Source organism: Neovison vison, chromosome 6 (assembly GCF_020171115.1).
Source record: "Neovison vison isolate M4711 chromosome 6, ASM_NN_V1, whole genome shotgun sequence".
NCBI classification, from domain to species: Eukaryota; Metazoa; Chordata; class Mammalia; order Carnivora; family Mustelidae; genus Neogale; species Neogale vison.
The window spans coordinates 70,286,038-70,304,251 of NC_058096.1; the positions used below are offsets into that span (position 1 = coordinate 70,286,038).

The 18,214-nt window shown below is 37.9% G+C and overlaps 1 protein-coding gene across 2 annotated transcripts in view; it reads right to left on the reverse strand.

The window, feature by feature from the left end:
* SLC9A9 (solute carrier family 9 member A9) overlaps positions 1-18,214 on the reverse strand; it is a 686,028-nt gene that overhangs the window by 546,461 nt on the left and 121,353 nt on the right. The window contains exon 1 of one of the 2 annotated variants that reach the window (XM_044251552.1): positions 1,414-1,745. The exons of the other annotated variant lie outside the window; for it this stretch is intronic. Coding sequence (XP_044107487.1) covers positions 1,414-1,588 — 175 coding nt within the window. The 5' untranslated portion in view covers positions 1,589-1,745. Of the gene's footprint in view, positions 1-1,413; positions 1,746-18,214 lie in introns of those variants that run through there. 2 annotated transcript variants of the gene reach the window in all.

Consider the following 18,214-nt stretch of genomic DNA (forward strand, 5'->3'; position numbering starts at 1 on the left):
CATATCCTCATTGATTATTTATTAGCCAAGTCCAGAGAAAGAAAGATCGTGGTTCACTGTTGATGGAGAAGGGCAAATAACTGCTGCCTAGGGCTTTACATCTGACAGAATCACTTCCTTTCTCTTTGACTTTCTCTTCAACCTCATTGTGTTTTCCCCTCAGAAGAGAGTTTTGTTTTGTGCTTTAAAACCCTCAACACAAAGGAATTTAACTTTGTGCTCTGAAGGGATCAGTATATCAGTCTCCTGAAAGAAATTATACTTCTTAGCCTAGAACTTTTAGTTCCTAGCTTAAGTATCTCACAGCGGAATTCAGTTAAAGCATAGAATTTCTCATGGTCTCAAATCATGATGGTACATTTTCATCATCAAGATATCACCTAGTTAGCATATAAAATGTTCATTGATCCTGTTCTCCAAACCTCAGAGATATAAATGGCGTCAAGACTTCCAAAATGAGGGAAACAAAATATAAAAGTACATTTTTTTGCAATGTATTATACCAATGTCCCACCTGTTTTCATTGCATTCAAAATTTCTATCCATTACCAGGTTGAGATCAGAAAGCTAATGTGAAAGTGAATAAGTTTTAAAGCTACCAGTGTCTTGCTTTACTTTCAAAGATGAGAGTACAGTGTGGATAATCTTTGTCACATTTTATTCAACTTTCTGAAAGGCATGACATAGTAAATTACATAGAAAGAGTAATATTTTGGAAGTTTAAAATGTTAAATGTTTTTCCACATCTTGCCCTCTCTCCCCCCCAAAATGGTACATAACAAATAACATTAAAATGACAATTATAAATTAGAAAGTCTGAAATCAGCCTAAGAAATGAAAACTATTGCATAAAGAAACTCTCTTATAAGAAAATAAAACATTGTCCATATCATTAAAATGGATTTGGATATAATTATTCCAATAGGAGGACTGGAGTATGTTTCTGAACATTTCCTTCTTGAAACTAGTTGAGAAAAGAGAATTTACTCCATACATTTTAAAGGATATTATTTCTAGAACTTTATAATGCTTCTTAGTTCCTCCTGTGAAAGATGGGCTGCTCTTTGTGACTGTGGAGCCATGACTTCCCAACATCTATCATTACAAAAACAAACAATTTGCTGGGTTTGACTGGGTTTGACTCCCCACATGACAATGGACTCGCATCTGTCAATAGACATGATGTGTGCCGTGTGAGAACATGACTGTGACATTTACTCTTGTGACAGGGCAAATTTCAGCAGCTCATCTGGAAAGAGATGAGCATTCATTATGCTGCGGCACCTTTCATCAAGCTAATGACATTTCAATCAGCACATTTTCTCCAGTTTCAATACTTCGCCATCTGAGCACAAGTCTCTAATTACGCCCAAGCAACAAGTTTCACATCAATCCTACAATTTCTGCACTCACCATATACCATAGCTCCTCCGGTTTCATGCAAGAAGCGAAATCGATGATTTTTAAATAACCAGATTGTCAAAATGGTAAGGATGAGCAAAAAATTAAAGACAAGCAGCTCCACTGCTCCCTGATGTTGAAACTGATACTCATCCTTCTCTGACATAAACCTTCGCTGTCTCTCCATTCTCCGGTCTTCTTGGGATTCCTTAGATTAAAAACCTGGATAATAAGGGCTATCAAGATTTGCCTAAGACAGTCGGCTGCCTGAAGATCTCAGAATAAACACTGCCACTTAAGTTGCTACTTCATGAGCGTTCTGCCTTGGCTTAGTATTCAGATGGCTTCTAGTTACAACTTCCTGTTTCTCTCTTAAAGCAGCCCTGTCTCTTTTCAAACTCCAGACTGTAGTTTCATCATGGACTCTCACTGTCTTTAAATGATTCATTCCACGAAATTATCTTTCATGCTGGATAGACCTGCAAGCAATCATTCTGAGATCTTGAATCATGATTCTTATTGTCTCAAACAAACTCTTAAAGCTGCATAACTAGGGAATTGTAGATTAAGAATAAAACAGATCACTTTCATCAGTAACATTTTCTAAGTTCGAAAAGCTAACTCCTGAATCATAACCTCACTCACATGCCAGATTTCTCCTCTTCAACCAAAGTCTACCAGTGTGAAAGGGATTGATTAATAGCTCTTATTTGACCTAAAATGATTTCACAAGAATTTTCTTTTAAGTTGAGAAGCAAGAAAGAATTTAGCATATGATTCTCTCTCTCTCTGGCTTTATATAACTGGCAGTCACAAACACAGTGTTTAAACTTTGAATCAATTGTTTCCCTTTTAACGAGAATAAATGAAAGCAAAATACAAAAAGAAAATCCTGTACTGTCTCTACAGCTGTGCTGTTTGGATATGCTGAGTCAAAAAAGAAAAAGACACTAAACACATATTTCTTTCTTTTTTTTTTTTTAAATTTTATTTATTTATTTTACAGAGAGAGAGAGATCACAAGTAGGCAGAAAGGCAGGCAAAGAGAGGGGGGAAGCAGGCTCCCTGCTGCTGAGCAGAGAGCCCCATGTGGGGCTCGATCCCAGGACCCTGAGACCATGACCCGAGCCGAAGGCAGAGGCTTAACCCACTGAGCCACCCAGGCGCCCCTAAACACATATTTCTAAAGGAAAAAAAAAATATGGTCATCCTCAGTAATACCACATACACAGATTTCTCTATTTAGGGTTTCTGGCCCAGGCATTCAAGACCCACAGAAATCTGCCACAGATCCCAAACCTCTTCTGTCCTGTGGCAAAACAATGTGATTAGGTCACTGAGGAATAGTCTGCCATCAGCTATAAAGGCTCCTGAAATCGAAAGGCTCAGACTGTAACAGTGATGATTTCTTCAGATCACCTTCCATTTGGCAGGCTGGTTCTGTCTGAATTTATATTTTTATGTTGTTTGAAAACATTCAAGACAACACTACTACCATGGGTTCTGCTGCTTTGCTATGATTTGCTTGCCTTATTGGTTCTACTGTGTGATTAGAGAGTCAAGGGTTAAGTGAGTATTTTCTTCATTTCATGGCATTATTGTAACTCAGAGGAGTATAAATCATTTAGTATCCCCATACTTGACAGAATTGGTATTCAACTTATACAATGTAAATAATTCCTTGAGAAGGAAGAGTTCAAATATATCCTTAAAAGTTCTTGTCACCAAAAGCTAAAGGTCAAACATGTAATATATTGTGAACTAACTAGCTCCTCAATAACAGTTTCACCCGCAGGAAAGCCTATCAACCACTTACTGTAAAACTGCTGTTTCAGCTTCTTTGCCTTCTGCAACTTTTGAAGCTGATTTCCTCTCTGCGTTTAACTCAGCAGGGGGTATTTATGTGGACTGCAGATGTTCTTTTAACACACTACCCTTTTTGGCAGGCGTATCTGGGATGACTAATATTCAAACTGTTTTGAAATCTGTCAGGTAATGCTTGCAAGAATTTCATGAAGCTTTGTTAGCAGGTTCTACCTTTATAGTTTTGCAACCCTACAGGTTTAGTCTTGAGTTGCTAGATTTACAAGATAACCCAAATTCAAAGCCCGACAATTCCAAGTCTTATTTTTTTGTTTCAAAAATCATTTAATTAGTTTGGTTTTCTTTTAATAATGGTGATTATTCCATCCGGGTAAAATAAACTTTCTTTGGTTGTCTTATTATGACATCCAATTGCATTATCTTCCCTAGTAAAACAATTCAATGAGAGGATTAAAAGTCCTTGGAATGTTTTGATTGGCTAAAACACTATTTGTAGAAGGCCTAAATTTGATGTCAACATATTCAAATAAATATATTTCACATTAAAAATTATACACATGGCTCTTCTAGGAAAAATCTGGTAAGATCTGGCACACTTAGGGCTTTCCTTCGCATGTGGTCAAAATCTGTTAGTGCCTATTTGCCACAAGTCCCACTCAACCCATTTCAGTCATTCATGTTTCCTGGATAGTCCCTGGAGTCATTTGATATGTGGCCCCTGGTTTATTCTAGGATTGGAATACATTCACTGTTGCATTGTCTAATTCTGATGCTGCTTACCATTATGATGGAAAGCTGAGAAGAAAAGGGGATTCAGAAAACTTCTCCAATTCTTTTTTTTTAAGATTTTTATTTATTTATTTGACAGACAGAGATCACAAGTGAGCAGAGAGTCAGGCAGAGAGAGAGGAGGAAGCAGGCTCCCTGCTGAACAGAGAACCCCCAATGCGGGGCTCAATCCCAGTGCCCTGGGATCATGACCTGAGAGGCAGAGGCTTAACCCACTGAGCCACCCAGGCTCCCCTCCAATTCTTTAAATCAGAAAAGTACTTCAGTTTTTCCTATTTTGTGTTTTTTCCCTCAGAATATCATTTTATTTTCTGCTACACCAATAAAAGTAAAAAGAATGAAAGAAAGAGAAATACATATTAATGTAGCATCTGTTATAGACCAGAAAATATTTTAGGACATTTAATGTAGTATGATTTAATATTCATAAAAACCTTTCTACAACCAAGAAATTTAAGGTTCAGACAGAATTGGTAACACTTCCAAGGTTGTACAACTAGTAGAAGAAGTTAAATTTATATCTGGGGTTTAATCGCCTTGATTAACTCATGTTGGCTTGTCAGTGACTTTCCTGGTTTTAGCAATCAAAATCCTGTATCCCAAGAGACTCTTCACTCACAAGCAAACCAGTCATTCTGTTAGACAGGGTTTCCCAAAAGTGAAAGTCTTGTACTGTCAATAATAGCTGTTCCTTTTGACATTCCGGAGGGAGAATTCACACAAAACAAGAATATCAATTTAAAATTAAGGAGCTGTTTTGTTAGCTGGTGGCAATAACCCTTAGTCCCATGTTTTCTGATGAAGTTGGAATGGAACCCAAAACTTAAGCATAAGCCCAAAGAAACATTCTTGATTGTTCCTTAATTCCAGTCTTAACACCTGCTGACCAGTGAGTCAAAAGTTCTTGCTGCAAGATGCAACATGCAGGTAAGAGGAAGTAAAGAGAAAAACAAGAGGCCCAGCCCATTGCTGTTGAGTATGCCCTGCCTTAGCTTGCCCATCCGGCACCATGGAAGGAAGGACTTGAAGAGAAGAGCCTCCCAGTCCAAGTAACCTTGTATAGCATAGTTATCCCACTCACTAGTGAAAGTGACCAGTTAAAACCCACAGACTGTGTTTCAGAATCTAAGCAATCATTTCAGAGTTCCTTATTGTTAGAAAGGATGGTGGAGACTGTGGGCTCAGAGGATCAAGAAAGGAGATTTTTCCTAGGTTCAGGAGAGATGCTGAGAGTTCCTCTCCCTCACTTGCTTGAGTCTCACCCTGCCAATTTCTCTCTCAACCATTGGGCTTCACAGGAAATACTTAAGGCAACCCATTGCCTCATTCCCTTGGCCTCTCCCCCAGTATTCATCCCTATCTGAGACCAGTGAGATAGAGTTGTATATTTTGCCCCCAAAACTTCTGAAATGGTCCAGGGCAGGAATGCAATTAAGTTTACTTAAAGACTTACAATGTCATGAACCAAAAATTCATCCCCTATTCTATTGTCAAACTCATCATAAATCCATCTGTTAAAATAATTAATAAGGAGACAACTAGGCCAGGGTGGCTTTAATGCATTGGTAGCCTATGTAAGCCAACCAAATCTAAGCCAGAATCAATGCACTAAATCCAAGAAAGTGACGCATAAGAACAATCAATTATAAACAGTCACCAAGACTTTCCCAAATAAGGCAATCACTTAAGTTATTGTCAATCAAACAATTTCCTGGGTTCAATTCCACATCTTCTCTATAAAAACATCTCTCTTACTTCCTATTGACGGAGTACTCCTACTAAGCACTTTCAGTTTAGTGTTGTCCCAGTTTGAATGTATGTACTCCCAAAGAAACTCTTGAAAATTTTAATGTGCCTCATCTTTTAACACATTTAATTTAACACATTTAATATTAATGTGCCTAATCTTTTAACACATTTAAGCTTCTCCTACTCCCCCCAAAAGTCACATTAGCACACACACAAAAAAGGCTAATTTGAACAATATTTACCTTTCCCATCACCAGATTCCACAGAGAAATGAGAGTTCAAAAATTTCACAGGTAAGTTAAATTCCATAAAAAACACTTAGACAATACTAACTCCTCCAGAAATGCACTACCCACACCTGCTTTTTCCTTTTCCACCTCTGCAGAGTCCTGGGTCTCTGGAATGCAGGGCCATAAACCAAGGATATAACCCTTAAGTCCATGTTCTTTCCACTACTCTTCATTACGGTTGCAAAGTAAAAGAAAAGTCATTGCAAACTACTGAAGTGAGAGAATTTGTGTAGTTTTATTTAAACAACTCAGGTACAGAAACATATGTGGCATGAATGAGGATCTCTTCCTTCTAATATCCTATAGGGTGTGTTCCTTCAGCGCTCTGAAGTGGGAAAACTGGGACACTGTTTTCCCAGGTGAGCAGTTATTTCTGGATTGTTGATCCTTGATGCCCAGCAGTACATACAAAGGTCCCCCATCCAGGCATAAGCAGAGAGAAAGAGAATCCACTTGCATTGCTTGCCATTTCTTGGTCTTGCCACCACAAAAAATACCAGATCTCACTTCTTATTTAGGCATTTATTCACTGAATATTCCCAAAGCTGTACAGAGTGGGAGGAAAGCAAATCTGTCATTGTGCCTGTTATCTAGATGTGTCAGCCCTATGCCATCAAAGTGCAATGGCTTCACAGCTAAAGCCTCAGGAGTAAGGAGGTTCTCAGATGGATAGTCTTCAATTCCTAATGCAGGCTCTTCTTTCCCTTTTGTCTCTAGCTTTCTCTTGGCAGCACATCATCCCTTTTTGTCTACAGAGAACATCTCTTCAAGAAATAATAATGTTACACATCGATTATATATTAGTTTTAAAAGGTTAAAAAAAAAAGAATAATAAGCTTCAGTCCATTGGTCCCCTGTTCTGTCTTATACATATATTGGGAGAGTCAGGCATGAGAAACTCATTGGCTTTTTGACTCATTGACTTTTGATTTTACTCAATTTCTGTCAGCTTTTCACAAGGTAAGGTAAGTGCAAGCTGGTCACAGTGACTTCCCCCAACCTAGGAATAAAGCTTCAGAGGTAAAGGGAAGTACAAACTCTGAGCCAAGGACAGGGAACACAAAATGGAGAACTGCCCCTCTAAACTGCAGCTTATTTTGATAAAAATCTCCTGCAATCAAAGACCTGAGGAAATGTATTTCTTTGATTTCCTATTAAGTGTCCACATGGCAAATAAACATTCTTCTTAGGATGTAATTTCTATCATGTCTTAAAAACAAATAACCTGACCTCATTAACTAAAGTACACTTTACCCTCTCACTTCCTATCAAGTTATAAAATTTTTATATGAACTAGCAAAGAAAGGCACCAGGACCTTCACCTCCCCCTAATTTCTACCACTATTTTTTTCTAGAGAGAGAAAGGGGAAAAGAAGGAAAGCAGAGTTTTCAACAAGGTGAAGTTGAATATTCTTTTTTTTTTAAAGGTTTTATTTATTTATTTGACAGAGATCACAAGCAGGCAGAGAAGCAGGCAGAGAGAGAGAGGAAGGGAAGCAGACTCCCCGATGAGCAGAAAGCCCTATGTGGGGCTCGATCCCAGGACCCAGGGATCATGACCGAGCCGAAGGCAGAGGATTTAACCCACCGAGCCACCCAGGTGCCCCAAAGTTGAATATTCTTGAAAATATTTTTCTGAAATGAAATATGTAAATGGCAAGCAGATTTTGACAGAAATGCCTCTACTATCTCTTAAATCTATTCAAAATACAGCATTTGAGGCAAGCTTTGTTGGATAATATCTCAATGTGCGTTTCCTCAAGAGCAGAGTCTGAGAAAAAAACTCAGGTGAATATGGTTTATTTAGATGATCCCAGGAATCATAAGTGAGAAAGTCTGCATAAAGGCTAGGAAATACCATTATTCAGAAATAAAAATTTAAGCTTCATTGTAGCCTAATCCATTCCCCACTTCATCCATACCTTTACAGGGTCTATGTACTTTGAAAATCTAATAAATTAATTTATAGGTATGCTGAGAACATCCCTTAAGCAGCAACTAAAATTAATTTTATTATGCTTAAGGCAACTAAATTACATAATAAATTTCATGACAAACAATTCCTTTCTCAGATAAGAAAGGAATCATGCCCTATGATCAGTTGAGTTAAAGTCCAATATCGCAGGTGGAGAGGAAATTCAATTTGCTTTGAAATGTTATTTTTTTTAATGGTTATGTAATATCTAAATTTAAACTTTAGAAAACTACTCTGGGACTCTTTGAAGACTATATAACTTGGTGTATGCACATACAAACATACATTACACACAACCCTAAGATCTCACTCCAAATAAAGTTTAAACAACAATAGGTTACATATTCATTTTAATCGAGTCTCACTAGTATTAAGGTATGTCATAGAACAATGTGATTTTAGCTCTGAAAAACTGTCCTGCATCACTGTGTAGAAAAAAAAAAACAACAAATTCACAAAGCAAGAGTTTTTCAATGGCATTTTGTTGTTGTTGTTGTTGTTGTTGTTTGTTGTTATTACATTAGCTACCAGATCCAAGAATGTTTCTTGCCCCTTCTACCACGTGAGAACACCGCTATAACTGTCTATAACTAACTGTCTATGACCCAAGAAGTAGATTCCCACAAGACATCAAATCTGCTAGCACCTTGATTTTGGACTCCCCAGCCTCCAGAACCTATAAATCTCAATTAAAGCCATAACAGAGAATATCATATTATAGTGACTATCAGAAAAGTTCTTCAAGGTTCTCAGACTGCTTAACAAAATTCCTGAAAAGAGAGACACTTATAAGTATTTTTTTAGTCTTAGTATTCTCTCTACAGAAATAGTTTTCTCCAGCACATTTGGACTCCACAATTGAGGAAATATAAATAAAATGCAGCCTATAAATGTTAAATGAAGAATCTTTTTTTTTTTTTTAAACAAAAATGTCTTGGAGAGGAAGGAAGATGGCAGAGGAATAGGAGACTGAAATATCATTGGGTCCCAGGAGTTCAGCTAGATAGTTTATCAAACAATTCTGAACATCTAAAAACTCAACAGGAGTTAGAAGAGAAGAAGAGCAGCAATTCTAGGAATAGAAAATTGAACAGAAATTCTAGGAAGGTGTGTGGAGAAGTGAATCTGAAGCGATGGTAAGATAGACCATGGGGAGTGGGGCTGGTTCCCGGCGAGCAGTGAAGAAGTTGAGCACAAAATCAGAACTTTTAGAAGTCTGCTCCTCTGAGTAATGTTGGCCCAGAGGCTTGGTGGGGCTGGAGCCTTCACAGGGACAGTGTGGTCTCAGGACCCATGGGATCACAGAATGACTGGGGGTGTCTGAGTGCAGCAGAGCTGCCAGGTAGCAGAGTGGGGAAGCCGGCTATAGAGACAGAGCTGAGAAGTGTGCTCTCAGCTCAGGATTACCTTAAACCATGATCCAAGGCACAGCCAGACTGCTGTTCTTCGAGCAGGGACACTACAAGTGACAGATCCGAAGAGACCCCCTCCTTCCTCCTCTGGGAGGAGTAGCCAGGAGCACATGACAGGAATCTACTGGGTTTGATATTCCAAATGGGACTGGCACCAGAGGTAAAATTTTGGGTCACAGGCCAGATGAGGACAGAGTGTGGCTAGAGACCAGGGAGAGGGGTGGGATTGACTGCTTTTCACTGAGGGCACACTGAGGAGTGGGGCCCTGAGCCCTTGGGTCCTACAGGGCTAGAGACTGGGAAGCTGCCATCCTCATTCCCATCCTCCAAAGCTTTATGGAAAGTGTTCAGGGAAGAAAAGCTACCGAGAACAAACCTGAACAGATTACTTTGCCTGGCCCCTGGCAAGGACAGTGCAATTCTGCCTCCAGCAAAGACATTTGAGAAGCATGGCAACAACCCCTCCCCCAGAAGATCAGCAAGAACATCCAGCTAAGACCAAGATCACCGATCAGTGAGAACTGTGGAACTCCAGAGCTAGGCAAAAGCAACACATGGACTTCATGGCATTTTCCCCATGATCCTTTAGTCCTTGAAGTTAAATCTTTTTAATTTTTTTCTTATTCTATTTTTTAAATTTTTCCTCTTTTTCTCTTTTAATGTTTTTTAACTATTTTATCTTATCAATAACTTTTTAAAAATGTTTTTAAATTTTCATTGTTATGGTCCTATTTTATCACTTCATTGTATTTAACCTTATTTTTCATATACATATAGGGTTTTTTTTTTCTTTAAAATTTTGGGATACAAATTCATCTAATAGATCAAATATACCTTAAATCTTTGTTCGAGTCTCCAGTCTGATCACATTTTCTCCTCTTTTTCTTTCTTTGCCAACCAATTATCTTATCAATTCTTTTTTTAGAATTTTTTTAAAATTTTCATCTTTACAATCATATTCTATCCCTTCATTGTGTTTACACACACACACACACACACACACACACACAAATATATATATATATATATATATATTTTTTTTTTTTTTTCCTTTCTTTCTTTCTTTCTTTAAAATTTTGGGAGGTAGTTTCTTCTAAGAGACCAAAATACACCCAAAATCAAGTGAGTCGGGCGCCTGGGTGGCTCAGTGGGTTAAGCCGCTGCCTTCGGCTCAGGTCATGATCTCAGGGTCCTGGGATCGAGTCCCACATCGGGCTCTCTGCTCTGCAGGGAGCCTGCTTCTTCCTCTCCCTCTCTCTGCCTGCCTGTCTGCCTGCTTGTGATCTCTGTCTGTCAAATAAATAAATAAAATCTTTAAAAAAAAAAAATCAAGTGAGTCACTCTGTTCTATTCACCAGTCTAACATATATATTTTTTATTTTTTTAATTTTCCCCCCTTTCTTCTCCCCCTGGTTTCAGGTCTTTTCTGATTTGGTTAGCATATATTTTATATTTTTCTGGGGTCTTTATCACTCTTTTAGTATTTTGTTCTCTCATTCATCTATTCTTATCTGGATAAAATGACAAGATGGAAAAACTCAACGCACACACAAAAAAGAACAAGAGGCAGTACCAATGGCTAGGGACCTAATCAATACAGACATTAGTAATATATCAGAACAAGAGTTCATAATGATGATTATCAAGGTGCTAGCTGGGCTAGAAAAAAGCATGAAAGATGTTAGAGAATCCCTTTCTGGAGAAACAAAATTCCTTTCTGGAGAAATAAAAGAACTAAAATCTAACCAAGTTGAAATCAAAAAAGCTATTAATGAGGTGCAGTCAAAAATGGAGGCTCTTACTGCTAGCATAAGTGAAGAAGAAGAAGAGAGAATTAGTGATATAGAAGACCAAATGACAGAGAATAAAGAAGCTGAGCAAAAGAGAGACAAACAACAACGGGACCAGAAGGAGAGAATTTGAAAGATAAGTGGTACCATAAGATTAAACAATATTAGAATAATTGGGATCTGTGAAAAAGAAAGAGAGAGGGGGGCAGAAGTTGCACTGGAGCAAATTATAGTAGAGAATTTCCTTAATGTGGCAAAGGGAATAAGCATCAAAATCCAGGAGGCACAGAGAATCCCCTTCAAATTCAATAAAAATAGGTCCATACCCTATCATCTAATAGTAAAAGTTACAAGTCTTAGTAACAAGAGAAAATCCTGAAAGCAGCTCAGGACAAGAGATCTGTAACATACAATAGTAGAAATATTAGATTGGCAACAGACTTATCCACAGAGACCTGGCAGGCCAGAAAGGACTGGCATGATATATTCAGAGCACTAAATGAGAAAAATATGCAGCCAAGAATACTATATCCAGCTAGGCAGTCACTGAAAATAGAAGGAGAGATAAAAAGTTTCCAGGATGAACAAAAATTAAAAGAATTTGCAAACACCAAACCAGCCCTACAAGAAATATTGAAAGGGGTCATCTAAGCAAAGAGAGAGCTTACAAGTAATAGAACAGAAAAGAACAGAGACAATATACAGTAACAGTCACCTTACAGGCAATATAATAGCACTAAATTCATATCTTTCAATAGTTACCCTGAATGTAAATGGGCTAAATGTCCCAGTCAAAAGACACATTGTATCAGAATGGATAAAAAAAACAAAACCCATCAATATGCTATCTGCAAGAAACTCATTTTAGACCCAAAGACACCTCCAGATTGAATGTGGGGGTGAAACACAATTTATGATGCTAATAGACATCAAAAGAAAGCTGAGGTGGCAATCCTTAGATCAGAAAAATTAGATTTTAAGCCAAAGACTATAGTAAGAGATGAGGAAGGATACTATATCATACTTAGTGTCTGTCCAACAAGAAGATCTAACAATTTTAAATATCTATGCCCCTAACATCAGATCAGCCATTTATATGAACCAATTAATAACAAAATCAAAGAAACACATCAACAATAATATATAATAGTAGGGGACTTTAACACTCTCCTCACTGAAATGGACAGATCATCCAAGCAAAAGATCAACAAGGAAATAATGACATACTGGATCAGATGGACTTCACAGATATATTCAGACATTCTATCCCAATGCAACAGAATACACAATCTTCTCCAGTGCACATGGAACATTCTCCAGAATAGATCATGCCCTGGGTCACAAATCAGGTCTCAACTGGTACCAAAAGATTGGGATCATTCCCTGAATATTTTCAGACCACAATGCTCTGAAACTAGAACTCAGTCCCAACAGGAAAGTTGGAAAGAATTCAAATACATGGAGGCTAAAGAGCATCCTACTAAAGAATGAGTGGGTCAACCAGAAAATTACAGAAGAATTGAAAAAATTCATGGAAACAATGAAAATGAAAGCACAACTATTCAAAATCTTTGGGACACAACAAAGGCAGTCCTGAGAGGAAAGCATATAGCGATACAAGCCTTTCTCAAGAAACAAGAAAGGTCTCAAATACACAACCTAACCTACACCTAAAGCAGCTGGAGAAAGAACAGCAAAGAAAGCCTGAAGCCAGCAGGAGAATAAAAATAATAAAGATCAGAGCAGAAATCAAGGAAATAGAAACCAAAAGAACAGTAGAACACATCAAAGAAACTAGAAGCTAGTTCTTTGAAAGAATTAATAAGATTGATAAACCACTAGCCAGACCTATTACAAAGAAAAGAGAAAGGACCTAAATTAATAAAATCATGAATGAAAAGGAGAGATCACAACTGATACCAAAGATATACAAACAATTATAAGAACGTATTAGGACCGGGGCGCCTGGGTGGCTTAGTGGGTTAAAGCCTCTGCCTTCAGCTCAGGTCATGATCCCAGGGTCCTGGGATCGAGCCCCGCATTGGGCTCTCTGTTCAGCAGGGAGCCTGCTTCCTCCTCCCTCTCTCTCTGCCTGCCTCTATTTGTGATCTCCGTCTATCAAATAAATAAATAAAATCTTAAAAAAAAAGAACATATTAGGACCAAATATATGCCATCAAATTGATAATCTGGAAGAAATGGATGCATTCCTAGAGATATATAAACTACCAAAATGGAACCAGGAAGAAATAGAAAACTTGAACAGACCCATAACCAGTAAGGAGATTGAAGCAGTCATCAAAAATCTCCCAACAAACAAGAGCCCAGGGCCAGATAGTTTCCCAGAGGAATTCTACCAAACATTTAAAGAAGAAATAATACTTATTCTCCTGAAACTGTTCCTAAAAATAGAAATGGGAGGAAAACTTCCAAACTAATTTTATGAGGCCAGCATTACCTTGATCCCCAAACCAGCAAAAACCCTATCAAAAAGGAGAATTACAGACCAATATCCTTGATAAACACAGGTGCAAAAATCCTCACCAAAATAATAGCCAGTAGGATCCAACAGTAGATTAAAAGGATTATTCAACATGACCAAGTGGGATTTATTCCTGGGCTGCAAGGTTGGTTCAACATCTGCAAATCAATCAATGTGATACAATACATTAAGAACAAGATCCATACGATACCCTCAATAGATGCTGAAAAAGCATTTGACTTTTTTAATGTACTTTTTTAAAGTACAGCATCCTTTCCTGATCAAAACTCTTCAAAGTATAGGCATAAAGGGTACATACCTCAATATCACCAAAGCCATGTACGAAACACCCACAGATAATATCATTCTCAATGGGGAAATACTGAGATCTTTCCCCCAAAGGTCAGGAACATGGCAGGGATGTCCAACATCACCACTGCTATTCAACATAATACTAGTACATAGTCCTAGCCTCAGCAATCAGACAACAAAAAGAAATTAAAAGCCTTCAAATCAGCAAAGAAGTTAAACTCTCACTCTTTGCAGATGATATGATACTTTATGTGGAAAACCCAAAAGACTCCACTCCAAATCTGCTAGAAATCATACAGGAATTCAGCAAAGTGTCAGGATATAAAATCAATGCACAGAAATCAGTTGCATTCTTATACACCAACAGCAAGACAGAAGAAAGAGAAATTAAGGAGTCAATTCCATTTAGAATTGCACCCAAAACCATAAGATACCTAGGAACACACCTAACCAAAGAGGCAAAGAACTGTACTCAGAAAATATAAAGTACTCATGAAAGAAATTGAGGAAGACACAAAGAAATGGAAAAACATTCCATGCTCATGGACTGGAAGAAAAAATATTGTGAAAATGTCTATGCTACCTAAAACAATTTACACATTTAATGCAATCCCTACCAAAATACCAACCAGTTTTTTCCAAAAAAAATGGAACAGATAATCCTGAAATTTATATGGAACCAGAAAAGACCTCGAACAGCCAGAGGAATATTGAAAAAGAAAACCAAAGTTGGTGGCATCACAATTCCAGACTTCAAGCTCTATTACAAAGCTGTCATCATCAAGACAGTATGGTATTGGCACAAAAACAAACACATAGATCAATGGAACAGAATAGAGAGCCCAGAAATAGACGCTCAACTCTATGGTCAACTTATCTTCGACAAAGCATGAAAGAATGTCCAATGGAAAAAAGACAGTCTCTTCATCAAATGGTGTTGGGAAAATTGGACAGCCACATGCACAAGAATGAAACTGGACCATTTCCTTACACCACACACAAAAATAGACATCAAATGGATGAAAGACCTCAATGTGAGAAAGGAATCCATCAAAATCCTTGAGGAGAACACAGGCAACAACCTCTTCAACCTCAGCCACTGCAATTTCTTCCTAGAAACATTGCTAAAGGCAAGGGAAGCAAGGGAAAAAAGGAACTATTGGGACTTAACCCAGATCAAAAACTTTTGCACAGCAAAGCAAACAGTCAACAAAACCAAAAGACAACTGACAGAATGAGAGAAGATATTTGCAAATGACTAATCAGATAAAGGGCTAGTATCCAAAATCCATAAAGAACTTATCAAACTCAACACCCAAAGAACAAATAATTCAATCAAGAAATGGGAAGAACACATGAACAGACTTTCTTCAAAAAAGACATCCAGATGGCCAAAAGACACATGAAAAGGTGTTCCACATCACTCAGCATCGGGGAAATACAAATCAAAACCACCATGAGATACCACCTCACACCAGTCAGAATGGTTAAAATTAACAAGTCAGATGTTGGTGAGGATGCAGAGAAAGGGGAACTCTCCTACACTCTTGGTAGGAATGCAAGCTGGTGCAGCTACTCCGGAAAACAGCATGGAGCTTCCTCAAAAAGTTGAAAATGGAGCTACCTTATGACCCAGCAATTGCACTACTGAGTATTTACCCTAAGGATACAAATGTAGTGATCCAAAAGGGCACATGCACCCAAATGTTTATAGCAGTAATGTCCACAACAGCCAAACTATGGAAAGAACCTAGATGTCTATCAACAGATAAATGGATAAAGAAGAGGTGGTATATATAGACAATGGAATATTATGCAGCCATCAAAAGAAATGAAATCTTGCCATTTGCAATGATATGGATGGAACTAGAGGGTATTATGCTGAGTGAAACAAGTCATTCAGAGAAAGACAATTACCATATGATCTCTCTGATATGAGATATTTGAGAGGCAAGGCGGAGGCTTTTGGGGGGTAGGAAAGAGAAAAATGAAACAAGATGGGATTGGGAGGGTGACAAACCATAAGAGACTCTTAATCTAACAATACAGACTGAGGATTGCTGGTAAGTGGTGGGGTAGGGATAGGGTGGCTAAATTATGGACATTGGGGAGGGTATGTGCTATGGTGAGTGCTGTGAAATGTTTAAGCCTGATGATTCATAGACCTGTACCCCTGGGGCAAATAATACATTATATGTTAATTTTTAAAAAGTGTTTTTGTGTCTGTACTTGGAACTTTGTTAATGTACTATAATCTTGAGAAATGTCGAATTTAGAAAAAGCAGAATCAATTGGTTGTCAGCAATTTAAGATTGAAACTGCGTTGAATTCCACCAAAACTTACTTATAACTAGATTTATATCCCTGTGGAAAATGGAATTGTTACATTAGGATTTAGCTGCTTAATCTCATTTCCTCCCTTCCATCATCTTAACAAAAGGAGAATACACAAAAAACAAATAGCTGAGCAAAAATATAGTCACACCCAATGCATAAGTCTTTTGGTGAACTATGTTTGAGAATCTGAGAATCTGAGAATCAGATGCCTCACATCTTGCCCAAAATCTACAACAAAAGTGAGGAGAGCACATTCAGAGACACAGATCCTGAGGTAAGACCTGCTCTGCAGGGAAGACTCCACACCCATGCACTTAGCTGTTTTAAGAAGGGAGGTCTCCTAAAAAGACACAGCAGGAAAAAGAATAACAGAATGTTCTCTACCTACCCCTCAACTTTCAGGTCTCATTTGGACTGCAGTGATCAAAGAAAAAAAGAAAAAAGTTCAACTTTCTCTGCTCCTGAGCCAGGGAAAGACTCCAGTGAAGTATGACCTAAACTGATAAAGATAGCAGGATCACCCACTGAACATTTCTGTTCCAAGGGATCAAGAGACAGAAGCTCCCTCATGGCACTTCCAAAAGGTCAGATGTATAGGTATAAATTTCCTCCTGCAGAAACCACTGTGAAAATGTAGGGGACAGTAGCAAGAGGATTCCCTATTAACTTTCCTGAGATATTTGTTCTTTAAACCTGTTGGACTTAATTGCCAAGTCTATATGGCTGTCTCCAGAGAGGAAACCAGCAACGTGTCTAAGCAGTCCTCCTGTGTTTGAGGATGCTTCTTTTAAATATTCCTGGGACCAGTGTATTGAGTGCTCTAACTGTTGCCCCCAAAATCTGTGAGAAGGGATGAGAACTTATAAATTTGCCTTCATTCCACTTTACACCAAAGGATAAAAAGTCATTTATGAAAAGCCATAAAACCACAAACATCCCAAATTTGAACATTAATTATTAAGTTGTAAGAGAAAGCATTAAAGTTCTAAATAATATTCCCCTTCCCCTTCACTTTTTTCTACTTTCTGATTTTATTGGATTGTTCTCATTCTGACAAGGTCAGATTTCCTTAAGCAGCTGTGGTACTTGAGTCTATCTTTGAAGCACTGAGATGACTATAGCTTCTTCAGCAACTACAAAGTTGAATTAATCCAACCACAAATTCATTCTGGTGTGCCAAAGAACAGGACATCTGAGAATCACAGCACCAGATTTACTCTAATAAGTTAAAAAAATACAAGTGAGCAATTCCTGTGCCACTAGAGGATCATCCCAATCAAAATTATCTGTCCCCATTTTTCTAAATAGTAAAACCCAAGTCTGTACTTTTGTTATCATCCACAGAACATTGCTGAGAGTTTAAGTGTTGGGAAAGGTAGGCATGTGAAGTTACAGGTAAAATATTTTGATATCAGGCTGACCAACACAGACCTCAATCTGGGCATGTGGTCCAAAGGCCAGTGCCAGTGAATTTAAACCCACAAGACAGAAATTGCCCATCATTGTCACATTGTGTTTCCTAAACCAATGGGGAAATTCACTTGGATATATTGTCTCACCATAAGAGAGTAACATTTAAAATACTATCTTCTTTTAAAACTATGAAATATGCAGTTGGGGACACCTCTAGCCCAGTCTTCCAGTTTTACCCAAGGCTTTATTGGTCCTCCCTGTATGTTAAAAAGCTCTTATTTATTAATGAAATGATAAGCATCTTTAACATACTCCATCAAAAAATCATATGAGGGGATAATTAAAGCCAGAATGACAACAATGTTATGGTTTGTCAGGGCTGTATGATGGAAATATTGTATCATTCTCTCCATTTTTGTGAGATCTGATCTCCATTTTTG